Raw genomic sequence first — 23,898 nt, 5'->3', positions numbered from 1 at the left:
CAATACAATTTATGTATCATAGCATTTTAGTTTGTTAATGCACATTGCAAATAACTGGATGTATAGTTTCTGACTGAATTTGTAACCAATCTTAAAACAGATAATACACAGGACTTAATCAAAAGTTCAAGGTCCATTGGCAGTAAAGATTAAAGTGTGAAAACCCTGAATTGTTCCAAACTGGCTTTGCCTAGCTTCCCCTGAGTCTGGTCTGTCGGTTTAAATGTAGTTGCAGAGATGTTGGGGAAACAGCAGAGAGGACTTACTCCACCTAGGAAGTAAAAGGCAGTAAGATCCTTGGGCATACACCTTAATATAGGAAATCTGATAGAAAAAAGATGAAGAAAAGAAACTGTGTTGGCAACTGGAAGTGATAAAGTTTGTGAATATTGATGTGATGCTGTTAATCATACAAAAGAAGGTTAGGAAAACAAGCTGTACTCCATAAAGCTTCTTCAGAAAGTACTGCTACAATGTTCAAGTTCCATAAATTAATAACGGACATCTTTGCTTGGGAAATTGTTAACATTCTGTGCACTGTTGTAAGGACTGACTGATTATGCAGCTTTGTTTAAATTTTAATAAAAATGCAAAGAACTGTCAAAATAAACAAATATAATTATGCACTCTGAAAGCTGCATTGCATACTTCTAAAGAACAACACAAGAAAATTAATTTCTGTGTACTGGGTTCAGTGCAGCTAGAGGCCTCAGTGAACAAGGTCATAGAAGATCTCAACCCCAGGAACCTGAAAGTGAGGCTCAGTGAGTGCAGCTGCTGGTAACTTGACTGCCCCTCCCCTTTGCAAATAACATTGTGGAAGGATTTAAGCACTACAGAATCCATGAGCTGACCCAGGGCATTTAGTATATGCAACTTGTCCCAAATAATATACTAACAATAAGGGCCAAGCAAATAATTTCTCATATCAAAAAATGATGTGAAATGTAAGCTTAAAAGTTCATTTTGGTTATTTTTTCCTTAGAGCATTAGTAAGTATACAAACAAGAAAATCTATATGTATTGTTGAGTTTCCCAAGGAAAGTTTATTTTTCTTTTCTTTTTGCCAATGTTTCATGCCTTTAACACCAGGGCTGGATCATTTACTTACTTCTGAACCTTTTCATTGGCTGCTTGGGAGGCCTCCACAGCACACTGAAGCCGTAGTTCCATGTTTGTGTGCTCAGTGAGAGCCTGCTGAAGTTGGGTGGCCAGTTCTTCATTCTGTTGTTGAGTGATGGAAACAACGCTCTCTCTGTTTTTTAAGGCTTCTTCATAGGTACTAAGGGCATGGTTAAACTGATCCTTTAAGTTTTCTTCTTGAGATAATGATTTGTGCAAACTGAGAAAATACAAAAATACAAATATAAATAATGTAGGCTGAAAGTTCAATGATTTGTTTAATAAAAAAAAATCCTCATTTGAAACTCCTCTTCTAAAAATCAATATAGAATACTTAAATGAGCAAATGTAAATAGCTTTTATAACATATTCTTATAATTGATCATTGTTCTGTACCTCTGCTACTAGGCCAGAAGCTATGCCGACAACTGATTATCTATGCTATCAAAGCACACAGAAAGATGCTGTAAAATGTTAATTTAATTATGTCAGTGTAAATATTACATTCAATTTTCTTTTAAAGGAATAGCACAGAACTGGAAAATAAAGTATCTCTAGGTAAATAAAAGTATAATAAGCTGACAGCAAAGACAAGACAGGAGAATGGACGTCGGTTTAGGAGATCCTGGGCCTATCCAAGTACTAAGTAAGAATGAACGAGGTTTGTGCAAATACCCACCAGCCTCACACGCAGACCCTTCAACTTGCCACAGTAGAAATATGAATGATGTAAAAGCACCACTCATATGATACCTATTTTTATGGTTAATGAATCTTATGATAAATACATCTACTCATTAAGTGATATGGAGAAAGAGCATATAAATTAAGACTAAATGAATGCAGAAGAAAATGCAGACAAATAGAATCCTAAAATGCTAAAGGTCAGATCTTTGATATGTCATTACACCCACCACCTGAGGTTATTTTGAAATGGCACCAAGCACCTCACTCAATTAAATAAAGACATTTTGAAAATATAAATATTTAATAAGGGAAATTTAAAATCCACAAGGAGATGTTCTTTTTTTATTAAATAAAATCATTCTGGTATATGAATACAAAGGAAATGTCGACAGAAGTGTTGGAAGTGCAACCACTGAGCTATATAACACAAGTTGATAATATGAATGAAAGCAATATAATTCTTAAAGCCGCAAAAAGCTAGCTGGAGAACTTCCGTACTGGCCTAATACTGGTCTGATGCTTCAGCTAAAACTGTTCAGATGGAAGTGATTATGTATTTCTTCTTTTCAAGTTACAGAAAAGCCTTTACAGTGTCCTCAATGTGGGGGTAGGTATCTCATAGAAACTAAGACAGTTAACTTATCAAAAGAAATCATTTCAGGATTTAAATTAATCCCCAACAATAGGGAATGGTGCTAAACTCTGGTCAGTTGGTTATCCCGTGTAAAATTAGAATGAGGTGAAGATGATATGTGATTGGACCCTTTACATCCCAGCACAGAGTCTACTCATTATTCAAGTTGCCTCCCAAAGATGTACCTTCCATCAGGTTGTTATTGAACTACAGTCTACAGTATCAAACAGTGATTTTTTTTTTAATTACTTTTATTTTTTTTACAGTCCAGTGGTTACCCCTGTCCTGGTCTGCCCTTTCACAGTTTCTCATCCCATTCCCATGCTTCCCTGTCTCCAAGAGGATGTCTCCACCTCCACCTCAGCTTCTTTCAGTCTTTCCCTAATTCAACCACAGAGGCCCCCAGCTTCTGTCCATTGGGTGGGTGTAAGTATCTGCACCTCTCTCAGTTAGCTGCTTGTTGGGCCTCTGGGAGGACAGCCATGCTAGGCTCCTGACTGTAAGCACACTATAGCCTCAGTAATAGTGTCAGGCCTTGGGGCCTCCCCTTGAGATGGATCCCAAGTTGGGCCAATCACTGGACTGCCTTTAAGTCCTATAACTTAACATCCTGCAGGGGCATCTCATGCACTCTGGAAAAAAAAAATTCCTAAAAATAACAAATTATAGATCTTAACTCACTAACCCTGCAAACGACCTTTTTGAATAGCCTTGTTTACTGTCTTTTTTGAATAGCCTTGTTTACTGTCTTTTTTGAATAGCCTTATTCACTGTCTTTGTTTTATGAATGAAGAAATTGAAACAAAGAGAGGCAGGTAATTTAAATAATCCCATCTCCCCAGCAGCTTCCCCCTAGCAGAGGCTGCATTTGAACCCACAGCCCCACTCCTAGCCCCTGTGTTTGAACACTTACTCTGAACACCATAGCTCTTCGCTGTCTGGCGTTTCTGCCTTCAGCCAGTTTCTCAAAGACAAAGCTTTTCCTCTGTGACAAACTCCTACTCACGAGGGAGGGAGGGTTCAGTCTAAACTCTGCTTCTGCAGAAAAACCTTTGAGACTTTTCCAAATTTAAATTTCTTATTGCTAGTTCTTTGGTAACTTCATCCAGCATGTAATGTGTCCTGGTTACTCTCCCTGACATCTTCTCTTATCTTCATCTCTTATCAACCTAATTTTCGCCTGCCTGTCCCTTTCTCAGAGGCAAGACTTTGAATCTGGTTTGGTTTTGTAATCCACTTAGTTTAATCAGGGCCACCCTGTGGAATCTCCTGTGGGTACACAATGGAAGGCAAGACTCCTCTCTTCCTCTCCATCAGTAGGCAACAGTTGAGAGTGAGTGGCCATCAGCCATTCTCCCGCAGGCCCTGAGTGGTCACCTGTGTTTGCTGAGAGGTTGTAATTATAAAGGCCCTGTAGGATTCAGAATTTGGCATTTGGCAGGAGAGCATGTTGCAGCCCTTTTCTCTGGCCTTTACATTTGTTCTCCCTCCTCTTTTGCGATGCTCCCTGAACCTAGGAGGGGATGATATTAAATGCCTTGTTTAAGGCTGACCACTCAGCTGACACCTATTCCTGTACTTGTGTGGCCCTAAGGCTCTGTGATCTCCACAGTTCACTGGAAAGAGTTTCTCTGATAAAGGTTGTAGTTATCTCTGTGTATACACACACAAACACACACACATACATACACATACACACACACACACACACAATTTAGAAGGCAGTTTGAGCATATGTCAGTGCAGCTAAACAATAGCATTAAATTCATTATTCATGTGATTACAAGACTCATGTAGCCACTATGGAAATTTCTGGAAATTTCTCAAAAAGCTAAAAATAGAACTACCACATGGTTATACCTCTGCTGGACATATACCCCACCTTCAATTATTTTTTTTAAATTCATTTTATTATTATTTTTCTTATTCACTTTACAGCTCACTCACTGTCTACTTCCCAGTCTTCCCTTCCCACAGTCTTTCCCCCACACCCTACCCCTTCTCCTCTGAGTGGGTGTATCCCCCGAAATTTATAGCCTACTACTGAAATACTTGTTCATCTGTACTTATGCTACTGTATTTATAATAACTAGAAAATGGAATGAGTCAAGGTGTTCATCAATTGATGAGTGGATAATGAAAAATGTGGTACATATACATAACGGATGAGATTGGTGGGTAAGTGGATGAAATCGGAAAAAAAATTATACTAAGTGAGGTAACCCAGGCACAGGAATAAATAATACCATATGTGTCCCTATGTTTGAATCTCTCATTTTGTGTGTTTAACTTAAAGAGTTTCTATAGACTCCAGAGGTCTAGAAAGAAGCTACTGGGAGAAAGATACTGTCTTAGGGTTTACTGCTGTGAACAGACACCATGACCAAGGCAAGTCTTATAAAAGACATTTAATTGGGGCTGGCTTACAGGGTCAGAGGTTCAGTCCAGTATCCAGGCAGGCATGGTGCAGGCAGAGTTGAGAATTCTACATCTTCATCTGAAGGTTGCTAGCAGAATACTGGCTTCCAGACAGCTAGGGTGAGGGTCTTAAGCCCATGCCTACAGTGACACACCTACTCCAAGAAGGCCACACCTCCCAATAGGGCCACTCACTGGGCCAAGCATATACAAACCACCACTTTGAGAGGGGACTTTAAGCATAGGTTTTATAAATGTAGAGGATGTAATACTGGGAATGAGAGAGGTTTACACAGGGAGGAGGTGGCACGATAGGAAACATTAGGGGCCAGGTTAATGAAAAAGAAGGTTATATGAAAAACCCACATGAAAGCTACTCTCTTATAATTATATATGGCTCTTGCCATTTTTTTTTGTTTGCCTATCATGACTACATGATAAGAATATGCCACCTATATAGCCGAATATACCACCTACTGTGGTGGTATGATATAGAAAAATGAGGCTAGAACTAAACTAGAAGAATCTTCTTTGCTAGAAAGCTTTTGTAGGAAGGTACTGTGTGGTCAGCTGAGGGAGAAAGAAGGCAGGTGTCAATGGACCTAGTTGTGAGCCCTATGAACAGCACTATCAACTTGTGCAATAGTGGCACAAACGTTATGAAGGCAACAGCTCTCTGATTGGAGTCGAGAACCGCTTTACAGGAAGGAATCCACACCTGGTATTGGAATTATAAACTCACTCAAAAGCCCATGACAGGGGCTGGAGAGATGGCTCAGTGGTTAGGACCATCTTCCAGAGGTCCTGAGTTCAACTCCCAGCAACCACATGGTGGCTCACAACCATCTACAATGAGTTCTGATGCCCTCTTCTGGCATGCAAATGTACATGCAGGCAGAGCACTCATATGCATTAAATAAATAAATAACTCTTAATTAAAAAGCCCACAGCAGAGGTCATAGGTCTTAAGGGGAAATTAGAATTTAAATTTTGATGTTTTCTCTGCTAGTGTGTCTTATAACCCCACTCTTGTACTCTTAATAACTTTCTGAATGTGCTTTCTCCTTACTTTGTAGTTTACATCCCACTGACCATATACTAATATTCCATTATTAACTGTCTGGTGAATTTTAGGTAAATATTAATTGTAAGGTCTATTTTATTTTTATTTATTTATTTATTTATTTATTTATTTATTTATTTTGGTTTTTCGAGACAGGGTTTCTCTGTGTAGCCTTGGCTGTCCTGGAACTCGCTCTGTAGACCAGGCTGGCCTCAAACTCAGAAATCCGCCTGCCTCTGCCTCCCAAGTGCTGGGATTAAAGGTGTGTGCCACCACCGCCCAGCCTGTAAGGTCTATTTTAGTTTATGGGAACTACATATTCATTATGAACTTACAAAGTTAAAATGTTTATACTTGTAAGGATATTTTCCTATATGAACCCACAATAGGGAGAGTAAAGGGTAAAAGTACGGAGACTACGCTCTCAGCATATGGACATTTACGAACAGTGGAACTGCCCTTCTTGTTTCATAGCGCCCCACCCTACATGGACACCAGGGCCTCACTGTTCAACTCTCTTCAGGGAATCCTATTACATATAAACTCCTTTAAAATTATTTATTTCTAGATTCATTTGTCAGCATAGCAGAAGCAATACAACTTAATGAACCATGGGAATAAACTAAGCTATAGTAAGAAGAAACGACAGAAAACCAGAAGAGTCATTAAATTACAGAAATTTAAAGCATGTGACTAATGCCATACAGAATTGTAACTATTTCCTGCTTGCTATGAAGGTAATGAGATACAATAAATAAAATTTCAAGTCATGTTTCAGTTTTGAAATTATATAAACCTAGTGATTTAATGTTCTCTAGTATTAAAGAAAGTGAGATTTTAAAACATTACTAAGTAATAGTGATAGTTAATCTCAGCAGTCAGCTTCTCAGGATTTAGGATTTCATAGAAGACAAACTTCTGGGTTTGTCTGCAAAGGTTTTCTAGGAAAATTTAACAGAAGTGGGAAGACTTACCTTGATTGTGGACAGTTCAGATTCTCTTCAGTGGCTCCACTTAGGTATTTCATCATAGCAAGGAGAAGAGTAATGCAGAACTATTTCACATTCTTAAATTTTCATTTGTAAGATTTTGACTCGTCTCCTGATCACTATATTAAATACAGTGCAGGATCGAGGTAGAAAATGTTTCTCAGTGGGCACTTTTCCAATAAGTGGCATGCAATAGACTCTGTGTGTGTGTGTGTGTGTGTGTGTGTGTGTGTGTGTGTGTGCTGTGTTCTAGGCTGGCCTAGAACTTGCTATACAGTCCAGGTTGTCTTTGAATTTGCAGTCCTCTCAGACCTGGGATTATAGTTCTGTGCTACTGAACCTGGCTTAGACCTCCTTTCTGTAATGGCTTCTGTCTGTTTAGATGTTTCCTGGCCGTCTCTTGTTCACAGCCCTAAGATTTTCTTGGACTGTGTACGGCTTCTACTTAAAGCACTGGAGTATGATCAGGCCTAACCCACACAGCAGCATTTTCATGCAGTGTATGTTCTCCTCAGCGTGTCTGCTTCCTGCTTGTTAAACTCAACTGTAAAGTCACACTTGGGATCGGCTGAGGTACTTGTGCAATTGCATGTTTTCATTTACACCACATTTTGATGCTCCTTTTCTGATGTCTTCTTTTTCTCCAGGGTGTATTACTCAAGTCCCAAGGAGCACATTTCACTCACCTCTCTACAATCAGCACTTAATTAACTCTTAGTATATGCTTCATTTCCCTTGCAATAATTGCTTAATAGTGTGATCTAAATAAACTGTTTAACTGGATAAATGATTTGGATTTATATTTTAGAGGTAAGGTAATATAGACTAGAATTCTTTTGTTTAAGGCTTTGTGCAAATGCATGCATGGTGTGTGTGTGTGTGTGTGTGTGTATGTATGATGTGTGTGTGTGTGTGTGTGTTCATTTGTACTGATACCATGGTATGTGTGTAGAGGTCAAAGGACGACATCAAAGGACTGTCCTCACTGGAAGCACTTTGTTTGAGATGGTCCTGGTGTCATTCAGCACTGTGTAAGACAGGCCAGCTGTGCTCTGCTTCTCAAACTGCTGGAGGAGCATTGGTATGCTCTGCACAGCATCCGGCTTTCCGGGGCTCTGGGAACTCTAACCCAGATCCTGAGCTAGTACATCACCCTCTGAATCACCTCCTCGGTGCAACAAGTACCTCTAGCCTTGGAGTCATTTTGTCCCCAAAAGTCAATTTGCAATGTCTAAAGACATTTTTAATTGCTAAAACCAGAGCCTCCTTGGAACAATTAATTAGTGGAAAGGGGGCCAGAAATGCTGCTGAATAGTAAAGTACATCTCCTGCCAACAGCTATTTGGTCTATCACTTCAAGGATCCTGAGTGTGATGCAGATGAAATGATGCAGACGTGTACTCTACAGAAGACAGAGGGTAAGTTTTAGTCTTGTCCTCTACTGTGTAACCTTTGGAAAATGTTTTCCTCTCTGACTTAACTTCTTCAACTCCAAAACAATGAGAAAAAAATCTCAGCAGTTCATAGGAGAATCAAATATAGTGATCTTAAGGGTAAAAAAGTTTAGCACAAGTCCTGGCCAAGAAAGGCATTTTTACCTGTGAACCTTTTATATGATATGTATCTAGTTGACTTTGTATAGCATATTATGCAATACTCAGCTATTTTGTAAACACTGTTGAAAACAAGTGCTTGTTGCTACAGGTTTTTCATGAATTGGGAGAAATAAGCCAGTTTCCTCAACCTTTATTCAGCTACTGATAACATCCTTCAATCATTCTTTAAAAAAAAAAAAAAAAAGAGGCAGGCCTGGCTTGTTTTACAGAGTAAATAAAGCCAAAGCAAACTATGAAAAACAAAAGTATGTGCTACCTTGTGGGAAGGGAGTACCTGCCTATACTGGTTAGTTGCATTAGTTAATTTTCCAAGGCCATTTCAAGAAAACTGTAGTGTATTTTATGTATTTTTGAGGAATTCGCTTGTACTCCAATGGGCTTCAATTCTGAACAACATACAGAGAGAGGGAAGAAATTCTATTCAGCATGGCTGAGTTTGTGGACCAGAAATTTTCCTGAGTAAACAAGACATCTGATGATGTTCCTGTTGTTCCCTCTTTGTTGCAGCCGATTTAATTTAAAGAAACAAATTAAAATAACCTTAGAGAGAATATTTTTTATAATATAACAAAATATAATTATAATGTTATAATGTACAAAATATTACCATTAATACTCTCAACTAGAACAGAACAACCGAATAGTACAAAGTAACTCAGCATTACTGAACACCAGTGCATATCCATTACTCACAGGTCTACATAGCAGCATGACACACATTAGTTTCTAGTGCCCCCAGAACATATGCCATGGCGGACAATATCCTAGGCCACAGAACAAATTTCAGGAGCTCAACAGAACTAAAGCCACGTAGAGTTTATTCTCTAACAAAAGTAGAATCAAGCCAGACATTAATATTATTCTAGGGCCTATTTATTTATCATTTAAATTTCCTTTATTTTTATTTTAGATGTATGGGTGTTTCTGCCTGCCTGCATGTGAGCTACATGCATGGGGACTACATACATGCAGTGCTTACAGGAGGCAGAACAGGGCATTTAACCCAGCCCTGGAGTTGAAGATGTTGTGAGCTCCTATGGAGGTGCTGGGAACTGAACTGACGTTCTCTGGGAGAGCAGCCAGTACTCTTTACCTGTCGTTGAACTGTTGCTTTAGGCTTTATATGTTAACAGAAAACCTATCAAACAGATGGGAACCACACAGCATATTTCTAAATAACCTCTGAGTGAAACAGGAATCTCCAAGAGAATTTCAGAAGGCAGAGAAGTTAATGGCAGCATACAGACATTTGTGGGATATGGGTAAAGCTGAGAGCCTAAGCTACTGCATTGAGTTTACACTCAAAGCGTGACATGCATTAACTCAACACTCTAGCCTTCCTCCTGAAGAAGCTTAAAACAGTAAAAACAAATACAAAGCAATGTAGAAGGAAATAGCGAAAGTACACACACACACACACACACACACACACACACACACACAAAAAGCAGAGAGAAGATACCTATCCCCATTGCAAGGAGCTGCAGGGACTCTCACTACTAGTCATGTAGATGTGAAAGGTAAGAGTGTAGTAAGAACAAAGACATACACCACACATAAAAGTGGCAACTTTTAAGAAGTAGGACATTTCTCTAAGAATTCCATCTCTGGAAATTTCAAGTATTTAAGGCAGTATTTTTAGTCATAGTTATATCATTGAAACTATATCCAGAATTCATTAATTCAGACTATCCATCTGAGACATTACTCCTTTTGTAGCCATCACTTTATCTTTTGCTTCTGAATTCAGGCTTTAAGATTCCGTAAATAAACACTGTATTATCTGTTTGTGTCTAGCTCATTTCACCTACCACAATGTCCTCAATATTCATCCACATTGTCATCAATAATAAGAGACTTGTACAAGGTAGAACACTATTCACTTGTATAAGTACAGTACATATTTTTTTATCTATCTGCCCACTGACAGACAGTTATTTCCTCTTTTTTTTTTCCTATCTCCATGTTTCTATAAATGCTATAGTGGCTAGACATTACAATCCTACCAGTCAATAAGCTCTTGTCCTCATCCTTACCAGCAGTTGAGATCTTTACTTTGTCTGGAAATTAATAACCATCCAAGCCATCATTTACCAACAGAGTTAGCATTTATAGAACACTCTTAGCAACAGCAGATTACACATTCCTCTCAAGCTTAAGTGAAACACACCATAGCAAAATTAAAAGAACAGAAGTCATAAGATATGGAATTAAACTAAAATTAATACACAAAGATGGCTGGAACTCTAAATTCATATGGGCCAAAGGAAGTAAAAGATGAAAAAAAAAAAACATGGTTTGCCAAAACTCATGGGATGCAGAAGAGTAGGGGACATACATGCCAAAGTAAGAAAGGATGCTGAGGAGCTAGTCTAGGTCGACTAGAGAGAAAAGATCATTGATATGTGCCTAGAGATAAGCCACATAAGGAAAATTTAGAAAAACGAAATGCTCACTGAAAGATTTTAAACAGAAGGTAATAGGACTTGCGTTAAGATCGGTTGTAGTTCTGGAGTCTTCTACAGAACTGGGTTCTATATTCCTCACTAGACACCAAGTTTCTCTCTCACAGATAAGCTCTAACTTGTTCTTCCAAATGGGTCATCTTTGGGATCTGAGCTGGATGACATGGGAATGTGCTAGAGTCCAAATCGACAAAACAGAATAAAGTTCAGGGACTTGTTTGTAGTTACTTGGACGAGAATATCTATGAAGAATTCTATTTTTACATATCAAAATTCAGATCTACTGACTTCTCCAGATATTACAGTTTTGCATAAAAGAGGATTTCTTTACGACCTAGTTAGGAAAGTCTTATTTAGAATCAAGCTCTAAGGTTGCTGCCTTTGTATGAAATTTCATTTCAAGGTGCTGCAATCTGTTCTGCGCCCAGTGTGCTATTGAATTTGCTAACCATCAGGACACTTTTCAAGCCTTATCTCTCTACCTCTTTGAAGCCAATTCTTTCTGGAAACGCATTCTTTCCCTGCTTTGCAATTCAATTCCTTTTGGTTTCTGTTTACTTTCCCAAAGCTTCTCAAGTCTTCTCAAGAGTGTTTCTTCTCCTTGCCCTTTGACTGCTGATGCCTTCTCCTGCAGCCACCTCGCTTGCTCCTATCAGTCCACTTTCAGCCCTTCTGTTAATCATCGATAACATGGAAAATTCTCAGGCACAGCTGGCTTTGCTGAGCACCAGGTCTATATAACACCTTGAAGATACTGGCAACTGATTACTCCATAAGCACCGACCACACTATGTCTGTATGTGATCTCGCGATCTCATGATACCATTCTCAAAGGAGCTTTTACTTTCTGCCATTTTCCATGGCACAACCATGTTTGCTGTCCTTCAAACTCTAAACAGATGTATCATCCTTAATAAGTATTTCTCAAGATACAATCTAATCAATTATGCTGATTTATACTTAAATCTCCCCACTATCTTTCAGTTTCTTTCCATTCTTATTGCTGCTATCTATACACTGAAAATCTGTATTATTTTGTAAGTAGATTACCATAATAGTCTTCTCGTTCCCTACCTTGGGTGAGCTGTCTAAAGCACAGGCAGGAAGATCCCTCCTCAGCTCTCAGCTCGTCTCTGATCATGCAACTACTTACCAATAAAACTTGAGTCAAGATGAATAGTGAATATCTTTCAATTTCCTTAGCATCCTGGCTCCCATCCTGCCTACATATTTTTCCTATCTCACCCTGTAGATGAGCATCCTTAAGAAAGATAAATAACGGGCTGGTGGGATGGCTCTACAGTTTAAAGTGCTTACTTTCCCACCAAGGGATCTGGAATTTGAATCCCGGTATCCGCACTGTGGGCCCAAAGGTGACTCTCTCTTGTGCATTTCACATTGAATACATAGCATGCATCAGGAAAAAAATTCTCCAAAATAACCCCCTGTAACCATTTGGTATTAATTTACTTCTTAGAAAGTGTTTTCCCATCAATATCTGTAGAATAAGGATTCCTTACCCCAGATCACACAGTTATTAATTTTTGTGTCTTAATGGCTCCTAAGAATCTTCGTCAAGTGTCTAAGTCTTTCTTCAGGAAATACACTAACAGTTTTGTAAACAATGTGGGTTATGGTTTGGTTTCATTGTGGGCACTAAGAGTAATCAAGAGCCTAAGATTTTAAAAGGAAATGAAATGAAGAAAAGTAGGCACTGAACCCTTTTAGGAGTCAGTCTACCTGAAAAGACTCTGTGTGCATGCCCACTGGAAGATGTGGCACCTCTGCTTGATTTCAGAAGTTTCCCTGCAGAGCTGTGAACAAGGGCTCTGGATGCCTGCCTGTGGCTCAGTGAACTTTGCTTTATGTGAAATAATTTTCAAAGGAGCCATTCATTGGATATTTATTGAGCAACTATACAATTATACATTATACAAGTATAATGTATAATAGTCACTAAAACAGACAAAAATATCATCCCTTAGGTTTATTTTTATTTTATTTTTAGGGTGCTAGGAACAGAACCCAGAGCCCCCTTAATGCTGCCCTCAATCCATCATTGGGGTATACCTACATCCTTAATCTTACAGAAGCTTGATTCATCATTTATCTGTAGTCTTTGGCAGAATGCTTACTAAATGACTGAAAATTAGTTAACTCACATTTCTTAAGGGCTGTGCTTAATCTGAATTATTCTGTATTTTCTTGTGTGTTGATGGCCATCCAAAGGAGATGAGGTGTGCATGGCAGAAATCACATATGAGGGATAATGGGGGACTTAGACATGATTCTCCTGCTGGGGGATGCAGCTACTTTTCTCCCACTTTCCTTTATTTCTCTAATTTTTATAATAGTTTCATAGAGGTTTATATAATCATCAAAATACTCGCTAGTGAATTTGAACACCAGTTTCTTTCCACAGATCAGAGAATGAAAAGAAACAATCTTTTATATATTATCTATTGTATACATACATATATTATCTATTAATATATATTACTATATATATTATAAATTTACCTGTGGTAATTACAAAAACCTGTTAGCCACCTGAATGGTTAATTTTAGCAAATAACATACATGTTCTATGCCCCTTAGTAAAAAGGAAATTAACTTCTTTTTTATTGTATTTTCACTGTTTGGTTGCCTTGTGTGTGTGTGTGTGTGTGTGTGTGTGTGTGTGTGTGTGTGTGTGTGTGTTTGTGTGTGTGAACTAAGCACCTGACAGAGGCTAAGCTTCCCCAGACCGACTTATCTCCATGTTTTAGGGATTATAGAGATAAAACTAAGGCTATTGTTTCTTCTGGAGCTGAAGTATCAGGCAAAGCAATTCACTGAGGTTTCTTCAAAGGGAAACACTAGCATATCACCAGTCTGATAACACTAAAACACGACTTACAACACGTTTATAAGCATCAGAATTCTTTTTAAAAATTTAGCTAATAATCAGGATGAATGCCATTTACTTTTGTTTGGCTCTCCAGGGAATACTGTTTACTTTGCTTTAAAATTTATGTGAGTCATTTGGTTATATGCCTTTTTTAATTAGCTTGAAGGAAGCAATCACTGGAGAAAAAGCGGAAATCAATTCTGATCTGATATTGATAGCTACTGTGCTATAAACTGTGTGTCCTTTCTAATTAAATGTAAACATGTTCAGTTCTAAAGTCCAGCGGCAATGACAACAGTCACTGAGAAGGATTGCTTAAGCACTGCTCGACTGATTTGCCTGGCCTTTATTTCTTCCAGAGCTGTGCTTGTGCAATCATTGCTGAGGTGAATGCTGGTTGGAACTGACTTTTTTTTTTTAAGTCCATCTTCAGAGAAAAGGTTTGACAAGAATGTAGAGCACTCTGTAATACTTAAAGTTACTTATTAACTCTGTCCTTCTGATAGCTAATCAATGGCATTGCAGAGAGTCAAATTTGGTGCACTAAACTGCCCCCTTGCCTAAAGCCAAGTCTTGGTAAATATTTAATGGCTGTAAAGGTGTTTTGCTAGTTATCAAACTGATATGTTAAAGGACTCTTAAAAGCAACTTTATCTTTCCTTCCCCTCCATAAATAATTTGCTTAGCAATATAGTGTGTAGGTGTAAAAGCATTCAGATTATTTTATTTTTAGTATCCTGTTCAGAAAAAGACCACATGAAGATTAATATAAAAGGGTGCTTGTTGTAATTATATACAACAATATCATACAAACATAAGAGGAATTAAAGAAAAAAGTATCCAACTCTTCTTCTTGGTAGAATGCCAGTCACAAAATATAAAATAGCCCAGGTCGTTTCGCTTCTGAATACCACACCAGGCTTGTTGAAAACCTGCTGTACAGCTGTTCTTATAAGGACTGCCACATGCTCTGTAAAGTTGGGAGACACCAACAGGGCAAGACTGAGTTTTAGACCTTTATAGTTTAAATAACTTTCCAAATTTTGTGCCCCCTTATTTTAATGACTCTAGTTGGTAAGGCAGGAAAAAATTAGAAATTTCATTTGTTAAATAAAAATAAATTTTACCAGTTTAAATGTTATTAAACTACTTTTCAATTGAGCAGATTTTTTATTTTTTTATTTTTTTAGAAATGTGGCTGAATTCTTTACATATATACTCTCATCAGACTAACAGATTTAATACAATTACCAAAAATGCTGATCTGAGTTTTAATAGCCTAACTATAAAAGTTAAAAATTATCTTCCTAGCTGAGGAGGAGGGCGACCCTGTAGGAGGACCAGCAGTCTCAACTAACCTGGACCCCAGAAATCTCTCAGACACTGGGTCACCAACCAGGCAGCATATACCAGCTGATATGAGGCACTAACACATATACAGCAGAGGACTGCTGGGTCTGGAATCAGTCTGAGAAGATGCACCTAACCCTCGAGAGACTGGAGGCCCCAGGGAGTAGGAAGGTCTGGTGGGGTGGGGGCTTGGGTGTGAGTGGGGACATCCTTGTGGAGACAGAGTAGGGAGGAGATATGGAATGTGGAACAGTAAGAGGCTGGACAGGGAGGGGAATAAAATCTGGATTGTATAAAAAAGATTAAATAAAATTTGAAAAAATCTTCCTAAATATTAAATAAGAACTGGTAATTCAGAGCAGCATATTGAGTTGATGACCTTGCAAGACATATGCTGCATCGAAGGGGCTAATGTGGGGCTGGACAGTTGGCTTGGCACTTTTTCCTGCAGAGGACCTGAGTTTGATTCTCTGCACCCACTTGTTGGTTCAGAATCATCCATAGCACTAGCTCCAGGGGATCCGACACCCTTTTCTAGCCTACACCTGTACACCTGTACCAGGCATGCTCAGGGCGCACACATCCATAAGCAGGCAAAGCATATTAAAAAAAGAGAGAAGTGAGGGAGGAAGGAAAGAAGGGAGGAAGGAAAGAAGGAAAGGAGGAAGGAAAGAAGGAAGGAAAGAGGGAAAGAAGGGAGGAAGGAAAGAAGGAGAGGAGGGTTGAAGGGCTACAACTGAAAATAAAAATGTTTTAGAATAAACAGGTTACATTTCAGAATGAAAAAAACATTAGAAATGTCCTGGATTTGAGTTGACAACAGCAAACTTAGCACTCACGACGGATCTGTTTATTTCACTTTATGATGGCTTAGAGGAAGGCATCGCTATGCATGCCTTTACTTGATATGGAAGTTGTCTCTTCCATGTATATGGAAGAGAGATGCCTTCATACTATCAGGGATGCATAAAGTTAATTTTAAAGGTGTTATTGAAAGTCCAAGTGCTCTGAATTTTCCCTGAGACTCCACGAAAGGATTATTTAAAAGTAATGTATTCACTAATAAAACAATTATGCACCAAAATTTAGAAAGAAGGTATATGTTATAAATACTTTACAAATCGTATTTCTAGTTTGTGTGTTTTTTTTTTTTTTAAAGTTTCAATTTTAAGATTTATTTCATTTCATGATTACAGACTTAGGGCATGGTAGGCAAACAAAAATCAGTAAGCATCTTTCCCCCACTTAGCCGGATGCATTTTGCCTTTTATGTGATATGCACACTGACTTCAATTTGTGGAGTTGAAAGTTAGCAACAGCAAACCTGTAATGCAGGTGACGCTTGCACAGCCACCCCAGGTGTTGGAGTTATGAGCAGCCATGCTGTGAGCTCCAAAGTTGGTGTTTATGTCGTTTCTGAAGCTTTTGAATGGTAAGTTGACACTTTGTTAAGGCAGGAGCTCAGTAAAGCTGTCTTCTTCCATAACCCAGGCCACCAGCAGTTGAAAGTGTTATTATAAAAATATAATCATGTTTCCAAGCAGTGATTGAAACGGTTGTGTCCGCATCCCTTTTCAGAGCATTAGCTCCCTGAGAGGAAAGAGAGGTCCTGATTGACCATCATGAGCAATGCCTCCCATATAGTTATACCCAATGTCCTCTGCAGCAAACACTGTCAGCCTTGATCATAGCAGTTTACCATATTCACATCCAAGGACCAGTTAAAGCTGATTCCAGATCATATTTTGCAACCTTAACCCCAAGAAGCTGTTCTGTTGTAGCATGAAGAGTTCCTGCAAGATGCCAGCAAAGGTGAAGTTGCCTCAAAGCAGGAATGACAGCTTCAGATTCGAGGAGAACACCTTTAAACTCTTTGAATCCTATGCTAGCTTCACAGCCTTCTCCAACAAAATCCAGAAGCCTCTCACTTTGCTGACTTCTTCCAAGTGGCAGGCAGGTCAGGAGGAGTTTTCAGGCTTTTCTTTGGCATGGCCCATGAACTCCAGGCCTTCAATAGGAATCTCTTTCTCCTTGATTGCTTTCTGGACACACTGTTGGTAGCATTTGAAGAGGTCGGTGCACGGGTCCCCGGAGCCGTCCCCTTTGAGGAACTTTTCAGCAAACCAGCAGTTGAAGCACTGGTCATACTCGTGCTTCATGTCAGTGCAAGCCTCCCCGACGCTGTCCATGGCAACGGCCTAGTTTGTGTTTTTTAAAGACATGTCTACGTTGACTGTTATCTTTAAATGTTATAAAATATAAATATGTGTGTGCATGTGTGTGTGTATGTGTGGTTTTTTTTTTTCTTCTCAAATGTTGTACAGTGATGATGGTCCTATAAGAACTAAGGCAGGCCAGCAAGTACATGTTTAGGCTTCAATCTAAAATAGCCACGAAAGCCAGCTGGAATAAGTTCAGAATATGGTCAGGTTGCACAAGCAACCAATTAACCATGTAAATGGAAAAATATGAACTGAGTATCCGGCCACTGAAATAGATGAACACCTTAACAGGAAATTAAAAATGTTTTTTTTTCAGGCTATGAGTCACAATTGCACATGTGTGCAAAGATTAAGACAAACTGTATCGGAGATATTTTACCAGCAAGTTGAGTTCTGAAACTGGACAGTATGGATTGATGCTCTATGGGATTTGGTTTTAAATCATCTTTAGTGTGTTTCCTCTCAGAAATTAGCTACAGGAATCACACAAAACAAAAACAAAAACAAAACAAAAAAAGACAAAAAACAACAACAACAAGAACAACAACAAAAAACCCAGCAGGAATACCTAACCCAAACTGAATGGGGATCACAGAGGAGTTGAAGGACAACATAAATGTCTTAGCTGAGGGTGAAAAGTAAGAGTTCATCGAGAAGTAGGGCAGTCAAACAAGAGCAGGTTGTGCATATTGTCATGGAGGTGTGAGAAATTTGTGCTGACAACATTTATCTTTCATGGCCATACAAATTTGTCTGGTTCTGAGATACTTTAGATCAGTGGTTCTCCACCTATGGATTTGACCTCCGTGGGGTCATGTAAAAGATACCTGCATATCGGTATTTACATTAAGATTCATAACAGTAGCAAAATTACAGTTATGAAGTAGCAACAAAATAAGTTATGGCTGGGGTCACCATAATATGAGGAAGTGAACTAAAGGGTTGTAGCCTCAGGATGATAGAGAACCACTGCTTTAGACTCTTAGAAAGTAGGCAAGGGAAAGGTTTCTGAGACACAGAAAGTGCCCTCATTTCTCTGACCTCAAGAAAAATCCCATATTACAGCTGCTGGGAAGTCAGTGGAGGACACAAAATGTCTGGTTGAAGACACGGAATTCTCACCCATTCAGGGAATATCTAGAGCATGCATTTCTACATACTTCCTGCTAGATACTGTACTAGGTGTTAGGGTTAGGGATAGAATATAAGAATAAAGCTTCCCAAGCTTTGGGAAAGACCTATATGGCTGACGCCGGGTGGACCTAGAGGCCCCGCCCTTTCACCAGCAGTGTACTCTGTACCCAAGATGCCAATACAAATCCTTGAATATCAACAAAATACATTCATTTATTTATAAATGTATTCAAATGTTATACAAAAGTTAAAATAAACATTCATTGTAATTTTCAAGAAGTTCTAAAGTTAGTGACAAATTTTCTCCTAAAAATTTCAAATATCAATAGTTTTCAAACAATTTTATATTTCTTTGAGAGAAAGTGTTAGGATAAGCTGAAGTTTTCTAACATTAACAAAAGGCATGAAACTGTAACATGAGATTTTTGTTATCTCTTAATATCACTACCTGTTTTGGTAATTATTTGCTAAAAGGAATTTATATTCAGGAGTGAAAAAATATAACTACTATACATCTCTTCAAAATGACAAACCAATCTAAAAGACATATTTAATTTAAATACAACAGGGAATTTAAGGTAATGTGGGAAAGATTGACCTTATAATATTTTATTGTAGTAAAAATGGTTAGGTTATTTCAATAAGCAAAACTTAATCTCCTTTAGGTGCGAAGTCCAGGTACAATATGCTTGCTGTGCTTTGCAGAGGGCCCACAATCACTTTATTCTGAGCTAAGCCACAATCCAGTATGAAAATGGTCTTTGAGAATAAACTATAGGCAGATACCATCTAGTAACACTTGTCTAGGTTGTGAAATACATATATAATCTTGCTTGCTATTTGAAGAAAGTATGCTATTTGATAGGTAGAATATGGAAATAATATTTCAGGAATCAAGCTTGGTTGAACAAAGAGCTAAAAACTGGTATATACGTTACTTATTTTATTGTTTATTCTTTTAACTGGTAGGAGTTCACACATTACCAACATTAAGATACAGAAGTTATTGAGAGTCTTAATAATCTCAGCTTTCTTAGTTTCTGTAGTTTATTGAAATATACTGAGTAGCAATATTATAAGTGATAAATTTATTCTAGTGAAAAATAAAATAAATTTAGTTTTGTAAACTCAAATTTTGAGCTATTAAATTGCTGACATAAAGAACCAGGATTTCATGAGATCATGGGATTGCCATCAAGCAATACATACTTTCTAAAAATGCGTGAATAATAAGGTACTGCACCATATTGTAGGAATGATCATATGTTAGCATATGCTGAAGAAAAGAATTTCTGTCTGAAGAAAATTTAGAAGATACTTCTGGTATAACAAATGCAAAGGACCAGTAAATACTGAAAAGGATATGAAGTTTTATGAAACCTTGATTCTTCCATTAAATATTTATGTGATTTAAGACTTGTAAGACTTGTAATAATAATAATTTATTATCTGTCTAGTAATAATGTTGTTGTTTTCCGAACAGGGTTTCTCTGTGTAGCCCTGGCTGTCCTGGACCTCACTTTATAGATGAGGTTGCCCTCAAATTCAGAGATCTGCCTGCCTCTGCCTCTCAGTTGTTGATACTATTTATTTCACACAGTTATGGGAAGAAAATTAGATTAGAATATGAAACAAATCTGCCAAAAGTAGAGTGCTGGATGAATGTCAGCGAACACTGTCATTACCCTGCTATGTGGACTACCTATACAGCACTGATCGTGAGGGCATACGATCCACTCCAAAGCTTAAATGAATGTTGGCCTTAGAGAAGACCAAACTTGGGGAGTATACTGAAGCCTATAATCTGGCTGAAGGAAGGGATCTGTGAGCATGGCCACAGTTCAGGTCAGGAGCATGTGAGTCATGATCAGAGCCAGGCAACAATCATAAGGGTCTGCTTTCACGGGCAAGTAGACATTGATCTTGAGGCAGCTGGATGAAATACTGTTAAAATATCCCAAATTGCTTACTCTAGGTCACGGATAACTAGACTCACAATGCAGACTCTGATGAATGGCAGTTTGCAAACTGTTGGAGATTGAGAACAGAGTCCCTCTGAAATAAGACTGCATGTACCACAACTTAAAATATCTAGGATTCTAGCCAGATGAAAGATTCCAAATTTGAATTTGGATTCCAGAAAAAGAAAATGGAGATATTCTTAAATAGTGTAAAAAAGTAAGGAACATTAAATAGCCAAAATAATTTCAATAACTTAAATATAATTTTGTACATGTAAAGAACACTGCTTTGATTCATCTTGTACCACTAACAAACCATGTCACTGTGTCTAACCCTATTCTACTTTTCTAAGTATGATGCTAAATCTGTAAGTAGTAAAAATGGTAAATATTATATTTTAGAACCTTTTTTGGATACTTTTATCTGTTATATGAAATGTGTACAATAATCCCCAAAAGACATAATCATTTCCATTAAAAAATGATTAATTGTGGAATCTAAAGGAAACCAACAACTATTTCCTTTTTCACTTATATCATTTAAATTAAGACAATTGTGCTACAAATTGTCTAACAAGACATAAGTGCATATTATTTTCATACATAAGAGACAGAACATAGGCAATAATACAATAGTCAATCATATTCTAAACATGCTTTGGAAATTTCTTGAAGTTGAAAAATACATAGTTTTAATGCTGTGTGCATGATTTCATGATAAACAGCATCAGATGAAAATGTACTCTCATTAGTAATAGAATATATATGCTAACATTTATTTTCCAACCCATTACTGCTGCTGCTTCTTAATACCACTGCCTGTTTCTGAGAGGCAAGCCCTTAGATGGCCATTGAGCCTAAAATAGCTAAGGACTAAGGCTTATGGAAGGAAGAATGAACATCCTGCTGCTTGACATTAATCACATTAACTCAGCGCACCTAGCAGACGGCTCTGGCATGACTCCTACCTGGAAGACACTGAAACCAAAGCGTGGGGCTTTAAAGTTAATGGAACTGAAACACTCTATGTCAACTTGATAATATGCCCCTAAGTTATTGTTCATGGATGGTGCCGTTCCTGTGTTTAGTCAAGAGTTAAAGTACGGGCAGTAATTCCCTATTTTCACAATATTCATTCTGACAATAAAGATAACAACTATGAGAACAGTTTTTAGCTGGTTAAACCTGATGTACTGGTTTTGTTCATAAAAAGAATTCATGACAATTAATGAAATGGATCTATTAAAGACAGTCTTCCAAAGCAGCAGAGCTGCCACACCTACAAATGAACTCTTCATGACCTACATTATTCAGAAAGAACTGTAGTAACTTGCACTAAAATCTGTTACTCACAAAAGCTTCAAACAGAATCAAAGCACTGCTCAGAAGCTGGCAGGATGCTTCGGGGGGGAGAACACATCGCGCAGCCACCTTCCCCGAAGCTTTCAGCTGCTACTCATGCTCATTTCTGACACTCACGCTTTTCTACCAAATTCAAGTTTACTATATGCAAATCTCCATTTAAAATCATTTGAAACAATAAGCATCACTTGTCTTAATTCCAGACTTCATAGTTTGGTGTTTCATCTCCAATGAAAAGAGAGAGATTGCTTAGTAGTTCTCTTCATCCCCTGTTCTTAACGGTGAAGCAGTAAGCAGACAGCTCAGACAAAAGAACCTCCAGGTTTTGAACAACTTGCTTGAGATATTTTTGGTAGACACAAACTAGCAGAGCATTTGTTTTTATACGGTCTCCTCCTGAGAAACAACCCTGTGCCGTAGAAAAGCCGTGCTTTGCTTTTCAAAATTTCTGGATATCAACAATTATTTTTCTACTCTGTGTATTTTGTTTCATTTGAGTCTATGATTATCATGAGCTATAGTCAAATTAATTTTCATGAATATGAATCAAAATTTACACAGGAAGGTTCACTGTTTAGGAATCACAGAACTACCCACAAAGCAGGTTAATTTACTGGTCATGGTAAGGGCTGGGACGATTTCTGAATACAAATTTTTCTAAACTAAGTAGACTCTGCCATATTGGAAACTATTTTCAAATTCTCAGATATACACAAGAAGAAGAAATGTTGCCTTCTAGGGCACTTACACAGACATCTGCCTTCCTTCTCATCTCTAACTGTTAATTGAACACACACCCCCACAGGACAGATAAGGCAGAGAGATGATGCAGGGTGGCACACAGGTAGATGAGGAAGAGGAACTGTATCTTGGAGTTCTGGGATGAGCACATGGCACATTTTTTAAGTCACTAAGGTTACACTTGGGAAGAGCTGCCAAGGACTCTACAGAAAATATTCTGATGAGTAAATATTCTGTAAACTTCAAATATATAAAAATTAGGATAACCTGAGTAAAGAAAACATAGTGTATTCCTCTATTTGGTGTGTAAGCAGCTTGTGGCCACTTCTATAAAGCTAGTGTAGTGAATTATTAGGTAATATAGAAGTTTTATAGGGCTAAAATAGCAGGGTAAAAGGCTTCTGACACTCCGATACATTCACATTCAACCCAAATGCTATGAAATGTATTGAAGTTACTTAGGATGGAAAACGCATCCCTAAGTATTAGAGAAACTAGGTTACAGATAATAGAAAACATAATATACAAATAAAGATAGGGGAAACATTGGGTGGATTTAATAAAATCAGGAAACTATATGAAGAGCTACAAAAATAAAGAACATCTTTTAGAGAATAAAAATAACATTTACTAAGTTAAAAATTAGAAAGAGTCCTGATTGTACAATTATTCATGCTGGCTACACATATTTCAAGTACAATGATAACAAGTGACTTGAAGTAAAGTGAAGGCATTTAAGAGCACACCATCAGAACTTTAAAGATTTAAAAATGTTAAGAAAATATTAATCTTTCTATGAGATATAAGTTCGACAATTAGGAAACCAGGAAGAAACATGAGGGGTGGGAGGTGGCACTTAAAAATAATCTTAAGGAATATTGTTCTGGGATGAAAGGAGAGAATCTTCAGATTGAAATAATCTCTAAGAATAGATCACAATAAATGAAAGTAGTATATTCCCAGATATCTTAAGAGATTTCAGAACACCAAGGCGAAATAAATTTAATATCTTCCATGAGAAAAGTCTACAAAAGTAAATTGATTTGGCTCCTTGTAGAATCAGATCAGTGTGAAATCAGCAGGAAAAGAGGAGATTACTATCATATTAGTGATGAAAGGATGTGGTGGTCATATTTGAATTATATATTCAGAAGCTCTCGAAGTTACTTAAGGAAGAAAGCAAAAAAGAAGGCACAGAATCCTAGAAATGGTAACATCAACCCAAAGGGAAGGTAAGGGGAGGG

At 37.8% G+C, this 23,898-nt stretch overlaps 1 protein-coding gene and 1 pseudogene across 2 annotated transcripts in view; both read right to left on the bottom strand.

The window, feature by feature from the left end:
• The window catches only part of Mipol1 (mirror-image polydactyly 1), a 293,032-nt gene that overhangs the window by 47,449 nt on the left and 221,685 nt on the right, over positions 1–23,898 (bottom strand). For both annotated transcript variants that reach the window (XM_031356719.1, XM_031356720.1), the window contains exon 10: positions 1,112–1,342. In XM_031356719.1, coding sequence (XP_031212579.1) covers positions 1,112–1,342 — 231 coding nt within the window. The remainder of the gene's footprint in view (positions 1–1,111; positions 1,343–23,898) is intronic.
• LOC116080352 lies at positions 17,162–17,513 on the bottom strand (annotated as a pseudogene).

The sequence above is a fragment of the Mastomys coucha genome, unplaced genomic scaffold (genome assembly GCF_008632895.1).
Source record: "Mastomys coucha isolate ucsf_1 unplaced genomic scaffold, UCSF_Mcou_1 pScaffold6, whole genome shotgun sequence".
NCBI classification, from domain to species: Eukaryota; Metazoa; Chordata; class Mammalia; order Rodentia; family Muridae; genus Mastomys; species Mastomys coucha.
The sequence above is the reverse complement of the archived record's forward strand: the minus strand, read 5'-3'. Positions and strand labels throughout refer to the sequence as shown.